This window comes from Porites lutea, chromosome 3 (assembly GCF_958299795.1).
Source record: "Porites lutea chromosome 3, jaPorLute2.1, whole genome shotgun sequence".
In the NCBI taxonomy this organism is placed as follows: domain Eukaryota; kingdom Metazoa; phylum Cnidaria; class Anthozoa; order Scleractinia; family Poritidae; genus Porites; species Porites lutea.
This window is the reverse complement of record NC_133203.1, coordinates 12,650,355-12,666,530: the sequence shown is the minus strand read 5'-3', so window position 1 is coordinate 12,666,530 and position 16,176 is coordinate 12,650,355. Positions and strand designations below refer to the sequence as shown.

General features: G+C 40.6%; 1 protein-coding gene across 1 annotated transcript; it reads right to left on the bottom strand.

Annotated features, from left to right (window-relative positions):
- Nucleotides 1-4,937: 4,937 nt before the first annotated feature.
- On the bottom strand, nt 4,938-12,524 carry LOC140931568 (protein boule-like). The gene is made up of 8 exons (XM_073381371.1): nt 12,392-12,524; nt 10,851-10,916; nt 10,539-10,630; nt 9,664-9,718; nt 8,204-8,278; nt 7,480-7,516; nt 6,417-6,472; nt 4,938-5,081 (listed from the first exon to the last, which is right to left on the bottom strand). Exons 1-8 carry the CDS (start codon nt 12,413-12,415, stop codon nt 4,938-4,940), a joined length of 549 nt encoding a protein of 182 aa, XP_073237472.1. The 5' UTR covers nt 12,416-12,524.
- Between the last annotated feature and the right edge of the window lie 3,652 nt (nt 12,525-16,176).

Below are 16,176 nucleotides of genomic sequence, written 5' to 3'. Positions count from 1 at the left end.
CCCAAGTAGCCCCTCCCCCCCCCCCCCCCCCCGGGTAAAATGCGTGAAAAGAAGGGTATTCAATGAAGGACCTCTGAGCTGGTTGGTGTTAATGGTCTCATCAAAAATAAAGACACAATTGTCTGGGGATTATTGCACAGTAGATCTAAACCCATGGCTATCAAACAGAACATGCAGCTTCAGTGGCTTTAAATCTGGCTCGAGAGAGGGTTATCTGAAAGTGGCAAACTGTCTTGTTATGTAATGTCGGAGTAGAATCGTCTGAAGCACAGTCTGCGATACTGCCGACACAAACAGATCGTAAGCCTGTGTTTGGAACCTTTCCTCATCATCATCCTCATCCTCCTCATCATTATTATTTTTATTTGTTTTATTTTTTAAAAAATCCTACTTCTAGTATCTTGAAAATCGGATAGGTTTTTGAGCCACTTTTTTCTCCGCTTGAACCGTAGCCAGTAACAGAGAATAACTGGGAGCAAAGAATGGAAGTATGGAACTCTACGGAACCTTTCGGAACCTGATGAGGATTGGCATTTGGTCACCAAGTCCTCCGGTCGAACCGCTCCCGTATGTGAACAACTTGGACCAGTTTTTAGACTACGAGTAGTCCCCATTTTTCCTTAGGGATAGTGGAGCGAGCGAAACGCGAGCGCGCGTGAAAATTACTCCACGCGAGAAAGGCGAGACGCGGTAATTTTCACGCCCGCTCGCGTTTCGCTCGCTCTACTATCTCTGAGGAAAAATGGGGGACTACTCGTAGTCTAACCGGTTCTGGGCCGGCTGTTCATATTAGGTTGGAGTATTTTTCATGTTGACACGAAAGGTTATCCTGTATAATTTAGACATAGCCTAAGAAAAAGGGAAATGTGACGTTTAACAGGTGGCCCGTCCGTGCGATAGTTAGTTACGGCACAAAAACAATCCGTTTCCTGGAAGACGGAGAAAAAACCTTTTTAAAGGAGAATAATTATATTGCAAAAGACTTAGGGAGACACCTGTCCTGTTTTATTATTAAACTGTACATGGCGTATCAGAAACTGTACATACATTTGTACATATTTACATACACTTTATTGAGCATCCCTAAAAGAGCTTTTCAGCACCAATATAAAAATAAATTAAATAAATTAAATGGATGAATAAATAAATAAATCAATTATAATTAATCAATTTAAAAACTATGTACAACAATGATTAAATAGTAACTATGTACAAAAGTCATCATCTAACCTAGTTCATGTTACTAATCAGTTCATCAATTCGACGTCTCTTAAAAACTTTAAGTTTTTTCGGTGGCTTGATATAAGTTTGATTTGCCAAGTTTGATTTGCCAAGTTTTTTCGGTGGCTTGATATAAGTTTGATTTTTTTGGATGTTCAAAACAATCCGCTGAGGATTCGTGGTACTTCCCGCGTATCGCGGCCGCGTAGTCCTTCGAATAAAGTAAAACCAAACTTGTTAATGCTCGGAAATTCGGCATGGGATATTTTGGGGTTAAGGTTTGGTCCAGCTAGGAATGTTTTGAGTTTTGTTGGAAGCCCTAGGGGTTTTTTGTGTTTTTTAATTTAGTTTCCCCCATTCGATCGATCATCCCCGTCACTTGAATTTCGGAGTACCCTCCCCCCTCCCACCCCTGGGAGTAGGATCATGATGGATAGTGCTTTTAAGTGACAATCAAGCCTGGTTCTTTCATATGCCGCCGATGCACCTGCGACATGGCCGCCGGTACTGCTTGGGATGAAGTGGCCGGCAACATTGGTCATCCCAGTCTTTACCTGACTATCTCCCGCAAAAGAGTACCTGACTATCTCCCGCAAAAATGACGCTGGTTCACGAGCGAGCAACACTCAGCATTTGAGAAAATCTCGTACTCGTAGTCGTACTTGTCTCAGAATCTAAAGCTCTCTAATACATTATTAAGGAAACACGTGCACCTCGTGCTAAAAAATATATATAGTATCTTTATTTTGTCTTAGTTAAAATGAAACCAAACGAACCTATTCTCTTAAGTTTCTTTCTGAAACATATATAATACATTTTCATAAAACTAAGTAGCGCCAAGCAACGGTCAACGAAATCATTCCATTGAAGGCTTCCAAACAGTATGCAGTAGATAAACAAGATTAAAATAGCTAGAATACTACAAGTACGTAAAATATATGAGATGAAAAGTCTCATCTCAACTGTGCATATAATTTTCCTAAATGACCTACAAAGATAACGTGCAAAAAGACAACCGGACTCCATTTTTTTTAGCGAGCAATGGATTTGCCTTTTTTCTAATTAAGGTGGATTTCCACTGTCTGGTAACTTTTATGTGCGTGCGCACGTAAATTTTATGCGCGTAAACAAAATAGAGGCAATACAGGCGTACAGGTAAAGGTTGAAGACCTAGCTTGCTCAACGTTTGATTATGCGACAGTGGAAATCCACTTTAAGGCAGTGCTTTAACGTGCGTATTAGACAAGAGAAGATTGTACTTCTTCTGACAAGAGAGGATAAAGGGGACAGAGAAGGCATCCCCCATACACACCCTATTACATAGGTAATTCGTCTCGAGTTATTTTTACGACCATAGATCCCAAGGGGGATTAGACAAATGCCAATCACATAGCGCGAATGTGTTCCGCGTGGATGACCCACGCTCAGAGCCAAGCGTCCTTCTCGAATTGACGCAGAAAAAAATGGCGGAAGACGTGGAGAGCGATATTGCTATTTGTTTTGTCGACGAAAACGACTAAAGAGAGATTTCTGCTAAAGCTGTGTCAGCGAAACGGAAATTTAAAAAGAATCGCCCTTCCTCTCTTGTATAGAGCTAACAGTACAGCAGGGAAATCCTTAACACACTGAATATTCTCTCAGGATTATTTATAATTTACAGTTTGAAGAGAGCAATTTCTGGTTTGATATTTATTCTTTTATTAGCCTTTTATTATTCAACAAAAATAACACTTGGCGTCCTACTTGCTTTATTATACAAACGACCAGTTTCAATAGACCGGCGAAATTTCTCATTTTATTAAAGCACTGAGGTTACGACAACTTCGAGTTAAACTGATTTCACGGATTGTCAATGAGTCCAGCGATTCCCTTTTCCCAGGTGAGCGCCGACTCATTTCGCTTCAATATTCAGAAATGCTCTCGATCTCTTTACGCTTTCATTGCCTTTCGCCCGACATGTTTTGTACGGCGCTTAGTCATGCGAAACCTCCACGAAACATCCACGCAGCGCGCGAGGTAACTTTATCCCGATTCTAAAAATAACTCGAGACGAATTACCTATGGAATAGTGTGTGTATGGGGGATGCCTTCTCTGTCCCCTTTATCCCCTCTTGAGTCTGATTATCATCTTTCACACCAATCGGATACAGCTGGCCATTAAAGGTCCTTACACAGATATAGCCGGAAGTATTCGGAAAGGATTATGGTATAGATGGCCTGTTCTTTTCAACCAATCTAAATTCGGAATTATCCGATCATAATTTCGTTTTTCTGTTCTGTTTAGGGGGAAGCTTATCTTAGGGCGATTTCCATTCTGGTCAGAATTGGCCCGCCAGACCAGCCCATTGCTAAAGAAAATACCGACTTTAATCAGGTCTCTCCTAGCCTGCGAGTACAGCCATGTCTCCTCACTCCTCGCCGCTAGGGGCGTTTCGCAGGAGAGAGGTCTGCGCCTGAGCGACAGAAATTCAATACTGAGGACGTAAATAAATGTTTTCATAATTAATTCGGTAGTTCCGCGGTTCGAAATATAAATTTGTCTCATTTTATCAGTTTCTCCTGGTCGATTTGATTATGGTAACGTTTTATGTTCTTCTTCGCACAAGCCCCAGCAAAACTCGAATGTTTCTTCTAAAAAAGCCCGATATGTTCCAAGAATATAGACTATTTTGTAGTAGATTCATCGCGTTTACATTTGCCCTTGCCCTCTGTTTTTCGTAGTCATTCGTATACAACAGCTAAAACAATGTAACTACTATACTACGTCCAATCAGAGTTCCTGACCAGATTCCGGCCGCCGGGACAGATTTAACGTCATCACTATGGAATTTCTGTCGCTGTGGCGTAGACGTATCAACAGCACAATAACGATTGTTGTTGTTGACGTCTTTCCTGCGAAACGTTCCGAGCGATGAGGAGATCTGTCCAGTCAGATTGCTCTTTTTCTAAGGTCTGGGTACAGCACTGATTGCTGGGGTTCTAGTGAAACTATCGAAAAAAAAGCCTAAGTTCTTTCTGGTGGGCCAGTTCTGACTGTTTTGGTAATGGTTGATAATTTATTATTTGATTGCAACAACAGAATCCGATTCTGAAGCTCAATCAGACTGAATTTGGCTTCAGACCGTTTTTCAATCCTACTTTTTAAAGGCAAATTACTTAAGGTCCGCCGTTCAAAAGACCGGAAAATGGCAATAAAATCGCCGCTTAAGTAGTTGCGAAAACTGCACAAAAATCCCCTGCAAAACGGGCCTTGACGGAACGTGTACATTTTCGTTCAGAAACAAACCACAAGAAAACAGATATCCTTTCGTTAATGGTAGTCTAGCTATTGTTCTTTTGTTGCATGTTTGATCTTGCTACCAAGAAAAAATCACCTAATAAAAACCTAATAGTCTCATTAGCACTCACGTACGGTAAAGTTGCATCTGCTTGTAGCCATGCTATAAAAACTGGTCACAAGTAGCCGCGAGATTCTTTACCACTTTAACACGTAGAGCGTTTTAAAAACACTTAAATTTTACACTAATTACTACTATATGATATTTCTATATACAATGCTAACTACATATTTCTTAGCTTTAGCCACATGTGATCAATTAACTGTTCTACGTCATTGACCTTTGCTGCGTACACCTTTTTTGTGCGCCTCTGCAACTTCCTATTTGATATCATCACCTCTAAACGATACCGTTACTTGTCATATAATATGCATATATTCAATAATAAAAATATTGCGCGGGAACCCAGTAAACCGTTTCTGTCGGTTGCGGTTGCCACGCAACTTGGTAGAACGGTCCTGGAGTTTGAACACTTGGCCAGTTGCCCGGCGCCGGCAGCTGCGCGGTCGGCATTTGAGGTCCCTGTTGGATTAGACAAAAGATAATATTACCTCAAATACTCCAACTAGCGCCCAGTGCTGTATACTTATATTCAGTAACGATGTGTGTTAAGGGTGGGCGTTAAGGTATACTTGTCGGATCCAAAAGACGGAAACAAAAACGGGAGCAGACTCTATGTTCTCGTACAAACCAGAACAACGGAACGGAAGTGAAGGCAATGTTAACTTTCAGACGCCTCTCGAACGCCACGCTCATGAGTGTTAACAATTTTGAAATTAGACGAGGAAAGAACTTTGTCTTGACGTTCAACTTTCTTCTAGCCTGCGTGGCAAGCGTCGAAAGTTGTGGGGGATCGGAAGGAAGGAAAAAGTAAGGGGATTTCCCTTTTGCGCTGTTCTCCCCCTACCCCCCCCCCCCCCCCCCTCCCCTTCTTGCGCCAGCCACACAGTCACGTTCACTTTCTTCTTCCATCGTTTCGTTTTACAATGAACCTCCCAATTCCTTCTTGCATGCGCGACAAAAGCACGCGGCGGTATACTCACAATATAACGGTTGTGCTTTTGGTGGAGTCGTTGGGTAACGGGTTTAAACCACACAGAATCTCAAGTTGCCCGAGCATAAATGCGCGCGCTTATGCTTGCGTCGCTCAGGCTTGAGTCCGAATCAATTCCTCAAGACTGATAGGTGTGATCCTAGCCTGCGAACGCAAACATATTTTCGGTGGAGAGAAGCGACGACCAGAAATACGTCGCGTTTGCAGGCTAGCGGAATACGTGATCCACTGAGCTAGGGTCAGATACATTATGTTGGCATAATGTTTGGCATTATGGTGTAGTCGGAGCATCGAGCATAATGTCGACATGATGGGCATGTTTTTAAGCATAACGAGATAAATGAGAATGACAGAGAAAATTAATAATGACATCCACAAATGTAATGAACAGGGAATAAGACATTTTCACTTTCAAGTGCTTTTAGTAAGGAATTCACTTATTCAAAGGCTAGTTGCATCATTGTATCATTATAGCAGGCTGCAAACTTATCAGAGAGCATCCTAACGATGGAGAGTTCCATTGAAATTAGACATTTTGAGTCCTTTTGAGCATTACTTGTCGTTTATTTCTTGTCAACTTGTAATTGATGCAATTTTGGCTTATGGAGGAATTGTTTTTTGTCTGCAGGCATGGAAAAGGGCATCAGTATAGCCAAGATCATTTGCGCTTAATGCTACTTTTAGGACATAATTTTAGGTATAATACTATTGTTTTGAGGGTGACGCCCAAAGGCCTAATGCTCAAATTTTCAAGCATAATGTATCTAACCCTGATCCGAACGATGGATTGATCGCAAACCTACCTGATCCGAGGGGTAAATGGAACTGGCAGGAGAAGCCGCAGCCCAAGTTGAAGGGGCTGAATATGAATAAAATTGGAAAGAAAAAAAAGAAAGCGTAAAAAACGTAACACTGTGATTTCAAGAAATGGCATCTCGATTATCAATTTATTTGCTGCGCGTCATTTTCTTTAAAACCAACTCGGCTAACTGGGTGAACTTGAAATTTTTACGTAGTCGTATTCTGCTGAAGAGGCGTCCGCAACTTTTACGGCGGATTAACCCGTTCCACGCAGAGGTCTAGAAATTGACAGGGCAAATCACTACCTTCTTCCAGAGTAATTTTTTGACACTCTCTATAGCGACTCTGTAGGTGGCATTTCAGGCGAAATCGACGACGGGACGATCTTGTTAGAGATAAAAGCGACGATCGCAATACCACGATTCCCATCAAAGTCGTGCGATGATGGCAAAAAAATCTGCCAAAAAGTTTGCTACAACTTCAGACTTTTTGTTTTGCTTAGTTGCTCGCCTATTTTTGCTACGCTTTGTGTTGTCATCGTTGTTACTTGAGCTCGCTAAAATTAGCAGCTGGCAGCTTTACCAACGCAAGCGAATTCTTGATATGTTACAGGGGCGGATCCAGGATATTTTTTAGGAGGGGGTGCACTCGTCTCTTGCTCTACTTCAACACCAATAAACCACATAGTTCTTTTTTTTTTGCAGAATACCAGTTGTATTAGAAAACCGCAGGTCATCTCAGGGAGGGGTGCGCACCCCCTGCACCCTCCCCCTAGATCCGCCCCTGTGTTACGATATTACCCTAAAAAAAGGAACCATTTGATTCAACGCGCGACAAAAACGACGTCCGCAGGTACCCATGGAAAGCCGCTCAAATTTAAGACCCTGGGTGTTGTTGGTCGGCCAGGAAGATGTATTCTTCAACCTCATGCACACACGACAAATCGGCGGTCTATCAACTTTCGCGCCATTAAACAAACGACTGCTCAGGCTTAAAGCAATTTCGAGTTCGTATCACCCTGTCTATATCGTACAAAGTTGATCAATTTTATCGCAACAAACTAACCTGCGACGGTCATGAATACATTCGCTTGCTGGTTTGCCTGAAAGTATACAACATAAACTCAACATTAAATAGGTAACCTAATCTTGTTTATGGTCCAATATTGCATGCGCTCAATATTCCCACACTGACTGTCCTCTCAAAATTTCTTTACTCTACAGAAAGAACCAGTCTTTTTCGAATTTCAGAAATTTTGATAGAAATACTCAAGGATGTTTTTTTTTCTGAATCTCTTCAAGTCCCTTTTCTGGACATACCGAATGAAATTACACGATTTCTCGAAATCATCAGCATCCAGCCTCGGCTTTCCAAAACCAGAAAGAGTGTAGAGCTTTAAAAAGCCGCCTCCTTTGAAGCGGTGAGCAGGCGATTTATCAAAAGTTTTCGGGTCCACAAAGGGTTTTTTCACATCCATTTTTAACGATCCTAGGGTGTTTTTGTGCAAAGTAGAAAGCACACCAGGATACTTGTCGATCTTGGAACGTTGAAAAATCAGTAACCTCGAGAATGCGGTTTGTGTGGGGTGGCACTAATGATGAGTCAGTTTTTTCCACGCAAGACAGGTTTTCATCCTCCAAATGTTATAGTGGCAGATGGAAGCAATCGATTTTTACCTAAGTGAAAGATGTTTGCATCGCCTTCCTTGTAATTCATAGGCGGACCGAGAAGTTTCGCATGTTCACTCGTTTCTGCGTTTCTGAAAAATTAGAATTCTTTGGAAACTTACGGTTGCATGTACGGGTGACTGTTTCCGATAGGCTTCGGAAATGTTCAACCGCTTCTCTTTAAAGAAAATGGTACCCTTGAAAAAAAGCACAAACAAAGCTGTAAAAACCTGCTTCTTCTTCATCAAACTTCAGCCCCCTTTAATTTTCTATCTTTCACGAATTCAGAACAAGATAGAAATTTTTGTTGCAATTAGGCATAACTCCGGGAGGGGTACTTCGTTTAATGGCTGGTACAGGGTGGCTCCGCTCTTCTCGCAAGGGGAACCCTTCTCAGGCTTCAGGTAAATGAAAGGGTAGTGAAGTGATTTTACTGGTTGAAGTATATGAAAGCGTAGGAAAATCTGTCATTTTGGTCTGTAAAAAGTCCCAAAATTAAACGCTAACAGATACATTTTATAGCTGTAAAAACGTTCAGAAAACGTTCGGGTTTGTGATTTCTTCATACTTGGCAGACAGTGCATTTACAGCAGTTAAAAGAGGTCCAAAGGTCTTAAACATTGTAGGCATGTGAAAGGAGTACCATCTGTCAATGGAAGGTATACAAAAGAGGCCCCACCCTGTTGGTAACATTTTGACAAGGATACTGACCTTGAAGCATCCACATAAAGCTAGATGAAAAAGACGACTCCGATCTCAAAACGGCGAAACGACCGAATTTGAAAGTCAGACTAAGGACATACGTACCCCCACCTCCCCCGCCCTTGCACTCTTAGTGGGCCTCACCAAAGGGGTACTTTTTCTGTCAAAATAGGGTAAGGTGTCAGACCTTGGGGCGGAGCCTTCCGGTAAAAAACTTTGTTGACTACTACTCCCCCAGGGGCATAAAAATTGGCGAATACTTGACAGGAGGAAAGCAGGACACTCATCAAGAGCTTTTGATAGAAGCGGGATAGTGGTGTCCAAAAATGACGGCCCTACGCGCCTGGTCGAGAACTTTAAAAGGGGAGGTGAGTCGACACTCCCCCTGGAGATACGATTTAAGTTAATGCTTCACGGAGTTGATTCAAGATCCTTCACAAATAAAAGACTCTTTTGAGGCTAGGGCTACTTCATTGTCATAAGAATGCAAAATAACAAATGCTTTTACAGTTTTCTCCAAATCATTATGGGAGAGTTTATTTAATATATATACTACTGATCCATAAAAGACAACAAATTCTAAACTTCACGTCTACGCCTTCTCTCCAGTGACTGCAAGCCAGAAGAACTCAGCTCCCTGGGCTAGTATTTAACATAAAAGACTCTTGCTTGGGAAGAATTTATATGAACTCGTAAAAGTGAAGGTAAAGAATGTTAATCCACCACCGCCTCAGTCGCCTTAAGCGGGCGATAACACACGCGCTTATTCGGTGTGTAGGATACGCAAGTCAATATTGACGTGTAATAAGTAAAGATTTGACGTGAAATAAGACTAAAATAAGTAGAAATCATACCACACACGAGGTAACAGCAAGCTTACCATACTCATGACCTTTTTTGCATCTTCCTCCCGGAAGAATGTCACGAATCCGTACCTGGGATAAGGGAATATAAACCAGTTTTATCAACGTCGCTACTTCTGTCATTCTCCGACGCAAGCGCTGTATGGGGCGCCACTATGTCTACGCTTTTCACACCTCGCAGTTTTCTTAAACTTTCGCGTCCATTAGTATTGTTAGCTTTGGCGGAGAAAAGGTTAACCTATCTCCAGAGCTAAGCCTGTCGATAAAAAACCTTAAGAAAAGGGAAAGACCTGTCAAAGTTCGGCATGCTCGTTTAAAGAATCAAGTTGAACTGATGCATTTGAGATCAAATTTTCAACCATTTCCAATTCACACTTATTCTTTGTATCCACTGGAAGTACCTCAAATAAACGAGAAACGGCCATAAAAGATAAACTTCTGACTCAAAAAATGGTCAAAGGAAAATCTTATGAAACATGTATACAGGCTCGCCTTTAATAATTAGTTTTTCACTTCAGTCAACTTTTTCCGGATGAATCCTTTATTTTTTTAAACGAAATATTGAAAACTTTCACTGAGCCGGGATATAGGATTTATAGGATTTGTGAGAGAGGAGTCAGTGTTGTATGATTTTGTATCACACGTGATAGAAAGCTGGGCTAGTTACGGATTAAAAACGTGAAATGCACGTCGCTTTAGGTTGTACCAGCCGAAGAGTAGCCAAAGACAGAACTGGAATTTGTCTACCATGGAGCTCATAGGCCCTCTCATTCCATCATCTTGTCATTGTTCGAGCAAGAACGTCTAAACTTCTTGACTGTTCAACAAATATTCGCTTAAAGTAACTTGGAGCACTATGTAAAATAAAACAAGCAACAACTTTCCCGCCTACCCTTTACTCAAACCTTCTGCGTCTCGTATAATTTTGCTGTCGCGCACAGCTCCATAACGGCTAAAAAATTCCTTCAGCTCCTCCTTTGTAGTCTGAAAACATATTATACAATATCAAAGTATACTAAGCAACAAAATTTCAGTTCTCGACAATTTAAGTGAATCCTCAAATTTGTCGCCATCTTTGTACATGTAAATCAATTTACTGTAACCGTAGATTTTGTTAACCATGTCAAAGAAAGAAAATACGATGATGTCTAAATCGCGTTAGTCCACTTCAAACTGTTAAGTGATAAAAAATAATGAAACTTACGTTGAATGCGATGCCCCCAACGAAAATTCGATATGGGATTTTAACCTGTTCAACAGGAAGATACGCCTGCAAGGACAGAACGAAAAGGAGATAAGGAGATAACTATTTTGATCACTACTAATCTACTCTTGTTCACTCGTTTACTACTGAGCAAAAATAATGTCACTAATAAAATGGATTGTGAAGTATTTTCACTAGCTATGAACAGATCAACCGCTATCGAGTGTGAAAATGAGCCAAAACCATCAATCATAAGAGGCATAGACACCCGGTTTCTCAGAGTGATTTCCGTAAGCTTTTAGTCTTCTGCTCTTCATAGACATCATTTCAGTTGAAATGACCTACCTCACATGTATCCTTCTGAAAATTTTGTAATAAACTGGTATGACTATTGAAAATAATGTTACAGCTGTATTAAACTGGTTTCCACATACAATGCCATTAAATGTAACTAAACTTGTTTGCTATTAGACACCACAATTGAAACATGTGATTACGGAAAGCCATTCGTTGTTTAATAGTTCGATGTTGTACTTCGAATAGTAAACTTTATCTCTACCTCTCGCCTTTCCTCTCATCTTCTTCTAAAGAATACAACACAAAAAGGGTGTATTTGCTACTACTTATACAAAGCTTATCATAAGACTATTGGCCATCTTATAAAAAGCTTACCATAGCAGTCGTACAGTCTCTTCACCTTCGAATCGACACGCCGTAATGGGAAGAAATGAACCGGGGGAGGTGGTACACGCCCCGCGTAAATGTCTCGTTTACGTACGAGAACTGTACGCAAACAAATACTTGGAAAGCAACTTCCAATCGATAGATGTCAGATATATTGTTCTTAAGATAGCTCACACTATGATTTTACTATGTTTGGTTATCTTAGGAGCAAACTCCTTGGAAATTATACATGTCCCTTCTTTCAAGAACAAAGTATTTTTGTCAGGAAGCCCAGAAAATCGTAAGAAATCATTTAAACATAAAGACCCGATCTTGATATAAAATGAAAATGATAGAAATCGGTGATCATCTCAAAACTTTTCGTACTTGTAGTTTACAACAAAATTGCTGAGTCATGATCAAGTATTGTAAGTAGCAGCTAAGTTCACCGGAAGTAACATATACTGTAATTTTCTGCGTTTCGATGTCATGTCGTTTTCTTCTTGAAGGTGTACCGCCGACAACCCAAAATCCGTTGAATTCACGAGCCAGTTAAGAAAACATCATTTTCATTGTGCATGAAATGAACACCAAACCATTTCGCGTGCAACTGGGGGTTGTTTAACATGCACATAACCGTTGTCAACTGTAATTTCGTTGGATGCTTTGACCGTGTCACTTTGTACTGTATTTGTACTTCAATATGTACACATATTGTCCATATTCGATTTGAACACCGTTCATTTATCGTAATCAGTAGCAATCAAAGGATACTATTGACGTTCGTTGCAGCTGTAGTAATCAGATGGCAGATACAATTTTCTAGCTTCATAATCCCTATCCTAACTACTTCATGTTTTAAAAGATGATATCAATACCTTCACAGTTGCGTCCCAGAACATTTTCTATGCGCTGCCGTCAATGTCCTCTCAATCGATGTTTGTAAATTCTTAATCGCGGTTAACTTCTACCTGGTTTTGTTTGTACTCGTTTTTATCTCGGACATGCCGCCACACTCGAAGTTTTTCTTGAGTGAGCTCGGATTTCACCGCTAAAAGGAAAACTGTCAATTCAGAATAATTGACACCTTTCGTTGCTAAATTATGAAATTATTCACCAGTGGGTACTGAGGCAAAATTCATCTCTAGTTGGTCGAAATCTACCCTCTGAACTAGAGGCAGAAAAGGAAAATAGGTTACGAGGAAAGGAAAGCATTTTCGAATATTGTTTCCTCTACTTTTTATTATATTACCTAATTTGCATTGAAAAATCACTGATGTGGGAAATAATTACAACAACTCTTCTAATCTCTTACATTTAAAACTTAATTATTCGAGCCCTTTTCATTTGCTTCCTTGATTAGTACTTGCAGACAGGAGCCATCGGCTCGGCTAATGCAGATCATTTCCGGCTAACAGGGTGGAATGGTTAAAAGGGCGTGGCCACCTGTTGTCCATAACCCCCGTGGTTACTCGACTATGCTAGAGGTTCCATATTGGAAGTGAAGTGCTGCCCCATGTAGCGCTTAGACGGACAGTAAATAAGCTATTCATTTGGCCCCTTTGAGTGTGAGTCAAATATGAAATATCGCGTCTTCTTGTCTTCTAGATCGGAGAAGCGTTGCGTGTCGACCAGACAAAATCGTTCTTATTAGAAAAGGAGAGTAAATTGATGATGTATAAATGGATAAGTTTGAAAATAGCCATTATGCAGGGACCGCGGAGGGGGAGGGGCTGGTAGGGCCGCGGCCCCACCACTTTTTTGCGCCCCCGCCCCCACTTTTTGCGCTAAAGGAAAAATAATTAAATTTAAAAAAAAAAAGACTTGAAACAAGTTTTTTTCCGTCTATATTCCGCTATATTCTCTGTATTTTATTTAATTTCAAACGCCAGGCATTTTGTGGGTCTCCTATGCTTTTCGCAGTAATTGTGCCCTTGGGCCGACTTGCCCCTTGATTAAACGCCATGCCTTGGCCACCCCTTCGCTTCGTTCGGCAGCGTGTTTTGTACTTCCAGCTCCGGCAGAGTTTTTTATCAGTCGAAATGAAGAAAATTACTAGCTTTTTCAAGCCAAACGAAGGTGAGTAGTTGTTTTGAGTTGATAAAAGTTTTATATTTTTCCTTTCTCCTTTCGAATCAATGAAATATTCGATGGCAAGAAGAATTACATTACTTGAACAGTGAACGGCCATAGTTAGAAATTTTTCAGATCACGTCAGTGTAGTATTTTCTATACTAAAATTGTAATCCCGTCTTTTCTTGCATTGAATCTGAACTGACCGTGTATGTTGGTCTTTTATTAGAGTTATCTGGGACTTCGTCAAAGTCTGTAAGCTCTGCAGAAAAGACGACAACTACTTGCAGTGAAAATGATGAGTTTGAGTTTGACCAGTAAACATACAAATACTATGATTTTATTCCTTTTATTCCTTTTTTCGATTTTCAATTGTCAGCCCTCCCACTTTTCACCTTGCTCCGCGGTCCCTGTTATGGGCTCTTGGTTTGAAGTTGAATTTATTTTATTTGTTTATATGTAGCATGAGTTTTATAACTCCGAACTTGCTTTTTCTTTGACGCCATTAGTTTCAAATAAACACAAGCACAGAACATCAGTAATGCAAACAATGAATGCCCAAAGATTTTAATCGATTAAATCGTTCTAGAAAAAGAAGATAACTAGATTGGGAAGGTTATCTACTGAAAACGATTCTGCAGTTGATTGTAAGACAAACTATTTTCTCCTCGTGACAAGATCAGTTCATCGATTGTTTTCGTGATCCACAGCGATCCACAGCTTATAACTGGTTGGTTCTCAAGGAACGACAGCGCTGCGAGACACATAGAGAAGACTGTCTTATTCTTTTCCGATTCCTCGCTAAAAAAAATTAGTAACTTACCTCTACAGTCCTTCACGATCGTACTCGCATCCGACTTTCAAGTTCGACTTCAGCCCAATACATCAACACCGTCGAATGCCGTTTGAAACCACGAGATCGCAGACTCAAGTCTTTAAGTGCCAAGAAACTCTTTAACAAGTTTATCTCAATTTCCTCTCCAGCATTTGTTCACAAGGAAACATTATAGCCTTTTTTAGCCCCACAAAACTGTAAAATTTAGGCTTACGTAGGGTGCTATGCGGAGGGGTCTGGGAACTGCTTACAAAGATCCAAACAGATAACCTCCAAGCTTTGCTCTCAGGACAAGAAATAGGATGCTGCCCTGTGCGGGCAGCAATAAACCCTTCATAGAATTCATAAGTATGTGCCGCTCCAAAGGGTATATGTAGAGGGCTTCTAGCCCACCAGCCGCACACCACACTAAAACTTGGACCCCAAAACCGAGTTATACCTTGTCTTCAACGCGTGCTCTTGCTCTTTGAAACCCAGGATAGCTGTCTAAGACCTTGCAGAGGTCTATGAAAACAGCTCCGCACATTTACACGCATTTTTTGGCCACTATTAACACAAGGGTGCGGGGTTTTTTAGTGGCTTTTAGTATCTGGCGCGGCATACGTTCTAGTTAACAAATAGATTCCATGTTGCCGTGCGTCTGTTCAGTAATAGATCACAGATGACGTCAAAATGTCGTAAAAACAAAGAAATGGCACACGAGCCGCAGGCGAGTGTGTCACTGTTGTTTTTACCACATTTTGACGTCCTCTGTGATCTATTTCCGAACAGACCCACGGCAACATGAAATCTATTTGTTTTATACAATGATCAGAAAAGAAAAAGACCGATACACATACCTGCCTCATACCGCTTGACCTTTTGAGGATTTGTGCTAGTTTAGGCATTTTTTTTAAGTCCCAAACCCAACTTTTCATCTTAGCTTCTTCTTTATCTTACTTTTGTACAGTTTCTTCGAAAAGTTTTTCACCGCCTTTTCTTGCTCAAAGAAGAATAATAGTGAAAACATTTTGCAAAACAGCGAGTCTCTCGTAGCGAAGACACACGATGGCAACAGTTGTGAAGATTTCTTGTAGTTTAGGTATTGTCAAGTAGTCAATAGCTTTTTCGGTCTCCCGTTTCTCCATTTGTCTTCTTTGAACATAGCTCCTGCTAAACTTTTTCCGAAGCTTTCACTTGCCTCAATCCGAAATAATCTCACAAACATTTTCAAAACCGCGTGCCACGTTGAACCGGAAACAAAGAAAACAAGTTTCCCGTGACGTCATCCATGTATCTGTACTCTAATAGATCATGGGCAACGACCAATCACAGCGCGCGTAGCATTCACATCATTGTATAATCCAGAACATATAATACATTAGTAAAATCCAACTAGTGGTCTATTATCAATGCTACATTCTGATTGGTTGAGCTACTACTAGGCTATATGTTATAGCCCGCAAGTAGCGAAAAGCGCCGGCTTTTTGGCGGCAAAAAAGGATTAAAGTCTAGCTTTAACTAGCTAAAAGTTTTTTATTCTCGATATTTTTGACCAACTAGATGGATTTTACTAAAACAATTATTCCTCTCGGGCTCGAGGAATAATTGTTAAATAGTATTCAGTTGCTGGAAGTAGAGCATTGATCAAACTTAACTAAGATACATCTGCATCAGATGTATCTGATTAACGCATCCTGATAAACTTTCACATTAAATGTCTGGTGTTAATTGAGTCGGAATCTAAAGCTTCTATAGGCTATCATGTACTACGGC

Excerpts from the sequence above, each read along its gene's own strand:
- LOC140931568 (XM_073381371.1), bottom strand. The coding sequence starts at position 12,415 with ATGTTCTGGGACGCAACTGTGAAG. Across the intron at positions 7,517-8,203 it reads AGTCACCCGTACATGCAACC|GCAAACCAGCAAGCGAATGT; the intron begins GTAAGTTTCCAA and ends GTATACTTTCAG. Across the intron at positions 5,082-6,416 it reads CCATTTACCCCTCGGATCAG|GGACCTCAAATGCCGACCGC; the intron begins GTAGGTTTGCGA and ends CTAATCCAACAG.